Source organism: Primulina huaijiensis, chromosome 15 (assembly GCF_012295235.1).
Source record: "Primulina huaijiensis isolate GDHJ02 chromosome 15, ASM1229523v2, whole genome shotgun sequence".
In the NCBI taxonomy this organism is placed as follows: domain Eukaryota; kingdom Viridiplantae; phylum Streptophyta; class Magnoliopsida; order Lamiales; family Gesneriaceae; genus Primulina; species Primulina huaijiensis.
The window spans coordinates 10,024,711-10,028,365 of NC_133320.1; the positions used below are offsets into that span (position 1 = coordinate 10,024,711).

Sequence of the window (3,655 nt, forward strand, 5' to 3'; positions counted from 1 at the left end):
AATATTAAAATAGTTTTGTTAAAAATAAGTTTGTGTATTTATTAGCTGGGTTGCCAAAAAGTTCGTATTTTGTTGAAAAACCAACACCGATAAAATTTACGTTCCGGCGAATAAAATCACATCAAAACCCTTTATTTTCAAAAATAAAAAAAACCATCAACCATATTTTAAATAATTAAAAACAATTATTTAATAAAAACATTTTCTATTTTTCAGCCCTCGGTCTCCGTTCCTCGATCGTAACTCGAATAACCTTTAAAAATATATTTTAATGCAATAATGTAGAAAATTATATTTTCATCATGTCAATATGCCCAACATAATTAATTTATGTAATTAAAACAGTTAATTAAAATACAAAGAAATTTAATAATTGCATGCATGTGTTTCGCGTGGACCTTCAAATTTTCGGAGTGGACCTTCAAATTTTCGGAGCGTTACATATTATCCCAACATTTGTATTGAAGTTTCCTTCAGTGGTCAATGGTCATGGATGCATTTGAATCTCCTTGATTCTTTCTATAAAAGCTTTTAACACTCCAAGTTGGTTGATTAAATGGCAGTTTGAACTGCACAGGTTAGAAATTCGGTGGAAATAGAGAAAATTGGGAAAAACTGCTAGCGTGTTCCAGCAGCTAGTTAAAATGCTACTTCATTATTTCAAACAAATGAAGCTATATTTTCCTTAAGACCATGGATTTATTCAACCTTGCCATGTCATGTAGAAATTTTCCAGGAATATTTTTACTGAACTAAGTTCAAAGACTCCAATAAATACATTTGGCTTTTGCAATACAAAAATTGAGTCAACAAAATTAATTTATACAGAAATCTAAAATCACTGTCACTTTTCCAACCTTCGTAAAACAAGGGCTAAGACGAAAATCTTTGAATTTCAACACACCATTTCATAACATTTGCAGAAAAGCTAAAACAAGACCAACTCATTTCCCCTACTCATCAAGTGGAACCAAGCTCATAGTATATGTAGCAATAATAGGAGAATGCATGGATTTTGGCCCAAGTGTCTTAGCATCACATAGTATTTTCAGTTTCCCTGTCTCGAATTGGTATGAGTATACGTTAGCGGACACCTTTAAAAACACAATTCCATCTTTGAAAGCAAGAGGATCAATCCAAGAAAGCATGTCCTTGCATAACCGGCTTCCCACTTTCTTTGGTACGTCGTATAATACTTTTGAATTTTGTTTCTCGAGTTTTTCCAAGGATGTAAAGCATTTTAGGTCCCACTGAGATGTGAAGTGATCCTCTAGCACCCATAGTTGGAGACCATCTTCGGAGATTATAAAATAATTCAGCTTACCTTGGGATTCTCCTATACACATTTCCGGTATGCTGGACAATTGTGATGCAGGTACAGGAACCGTTATCAACCATGATATCTCGTTGTTAGGGTCAAACATCAGAATTTGGTCGCCATCTGTGAGCCAATGCAGAATTCCTGCAACTAAGATGCCTTTGTTTTTAGCCAGATTGTACTTGCATTTACAACACTCTTGTGATCTTCTCCACAACCCTGTCTTTGAGGAATATATATCAAGAACAAAACAGGATTCTTCTTCTTCCTTCTCTTCTTCTTTGTTGGCCTCTGTCTCTGTAGCACAAACTGACACTAATGTGAAATCTGTAGAAGCATCAATGGGGTTCAGAAAAGGATCAAACGCAAGGGATATGCTGCTGCTTCTGGGCAGATTAGGCCATTTTACAGGCGTCCATTGTTTAATCAATGGATTGCAAACATATATTATAGGCGTGGGAGTAGGGAAACAACTTCGACAGCAAATTAAGCCGTTGTTCGATGACAAAATGACAACATTTTCGGGGAGAAAGCTCAAAATGTTGTTCCACACTTTAACACTTTCCAGTTCAATTGGGATATAGCTGATCGATCCAATATCCTTATCAGACCACCTATACACCTCCTGGAAGAATAGTCCTGACACAGATTCTGTCTTTTTCAACTGGAGGCGAATGAAAGAACGGTCTGATATAAGATCATACCACTCTTTCGAAACATACTTCAATCGATGCAATGCTCTAGCTGACAGTCGGGATAGTACATTAATGGGGATATCATTGTCAGAAAACCAACGCCCCTTCATTTCTCACAAACTGCAAGAAAGAATTTCATCTTGGGTATCGTCAAATACCAACATATAAATTTTTACAGAGTGCATATATCTGAGAACATACACTGCATAAGTTGTAATAAATATGGCAGTTCTAGTCAGTCTCCTTTCAATTGTGACAGAGAGGAGAAAGAGAGTAGCATTTCGTAGGCAGTGGTTTCAAACCAATCTTCTATACTATGAAACGCGAAATTACAACGAGAGCTTCAAGTACTTTTGGGAAAAATAACAAGTTTAGATGATACGCCACTATACCAAACTAGCGCTAAGCAAACACAGTGTTGCTACCAAATACTAAACTTCAAAATATAAGAAATCATAACACGAATACCCCCATATCTGATGGAAAGGGGAAAAAGATGATGAATCTGTGAGCAAGCAAACCGGCAAAAAGAATCCGTAGTGCAAAAAATAAAAGCCGAAGTCAATGAAAAAGCATCTTTACAACTTAAAAGAAAAGATGGGTTTTCCGCCGGACTGTACAACCTCAAAAAAACAGAAATCCCTAAATGTGGAGGCAACCGAAGGAAAAAGTTTCCACGCCCATGAAAGAAAACCATGGATAAAATCACTGAAACACGATCGTACCACATTTCTCAAGCCAAAAAGAATATTATTTTTCGAAAATAAGAGCTCAAAACATGGGGAGCAAGAACAAACCTCAGTTCTTGGCAACGAATTTCTGATGATTACTGGAGCTGAGAAAACAAAGAAGAAAATCGACAGAGACGAGTGACGAATCTGATACCATATATTGTGCAAAAAATAATAATGAAAACAAAAAGAAGAAAAAAAGAAAGAAACTGTAAACCTGGAAATGCTCAAGGATTCGTGCATGTATCAGTCTCTCCGTCTCGGCAAAGTGCAGACAGTGGTTTGGGAATGGACGGAACAAACTCGTCACGCGTTTTATTATTCTCTGTAGTTAAAATTTTCAATTTAATCCAATACGTGATGTGTTTTGGATTCTAGCTTCTTCTTCTTTTTATTTTTTTTTTTGGTCAAATTTTGTTTTCCATGATTCATCTAATAAATTTATTTCTTTTTTTTTAAAAGAAGATTTAGAGACAAAAAAATTGACCTAAAAAAAATTCAAGTTATTAGATAAAAATTAAATTTTGACAAATTATACGATTAAAATATAAATGATTAAAATATAAAACAAATTAATTTACCAAACTAAAATTATATTTTTATCTGTGAAAGCTCCTTTTTTTCAACCGTCTAGGAGAGGTAAAGAAAGTTTCTCTAAGTTAGAGCATGCGATTTAGAAAATTTATAATCTAATAATTATTTTTTTATTCAATTTTAAGTGTATATGCTAATTTTTTTTTTTACAAATTATATATATATTCAAAATTTATATTTGGTTCAATAGAAAGATTTTTAAATCTTTTAATCATATTTCTTCCTCTATCTTTATATAGTTAATTAATTCAAGCACAGAATTACCAATTTAATACAGCGACACATTTTTTAAAATGTACGAACATACACCCCCCACT

General features: G+C 33.9%; 1 protein-coding gene across 2 annotated transcripts; it reads right to left on the bottom strand.

Moving 5' to 3' along the window:
* Positions 1-722: 722 nt before the first annotated feature.
* LOC140960452 (F-box protein At5g49610-like) lies at positions 723-3,083 on the bottom strand. 2 transcript variants are annotated; one of them, XM_073418730.1, is made up of 3 exons: positions 2,962-3,083; positions 2,811-2,848; positions 725-2,133 (listed from the first exon to the last, which is right to left on the bottom strand). In XM_073418730.1, exon 3 carries the CDS (start codon positions 2,121-2,123, stop codon positions 954-956), a length of 1,170 nt encoding a protein of 389 aa, XP_073274831.1. In that variant the 5' UTR covers positions 2,124-2,133; positions 2,811-2,848; positions 2,962-3,083; the 3' UTR covers positions 725-953. The 2 variants fall into 2 exon arrangements, with proteins under 2 accessions (XP_073274832.1, XP_073274831.1); XM_073418731.1 differs by lacking the exon at positions 2,811-2,848 and having other exon boundaries at positions 723-2,133; positions 2,962-3,036.
* Positions 3,084-3,655: the final 572 nt, after the last annotated feature.

What these genes read in the sequence shown, in the direction of transcription:
- LOC140960452 (XM_073418731.1), bottom strand. Translation starts at nt 2,123, where the DNA reads ATGAAGGGGCGTTGGTTTTCTGACAATGATATCCCCATTAATGTACTA.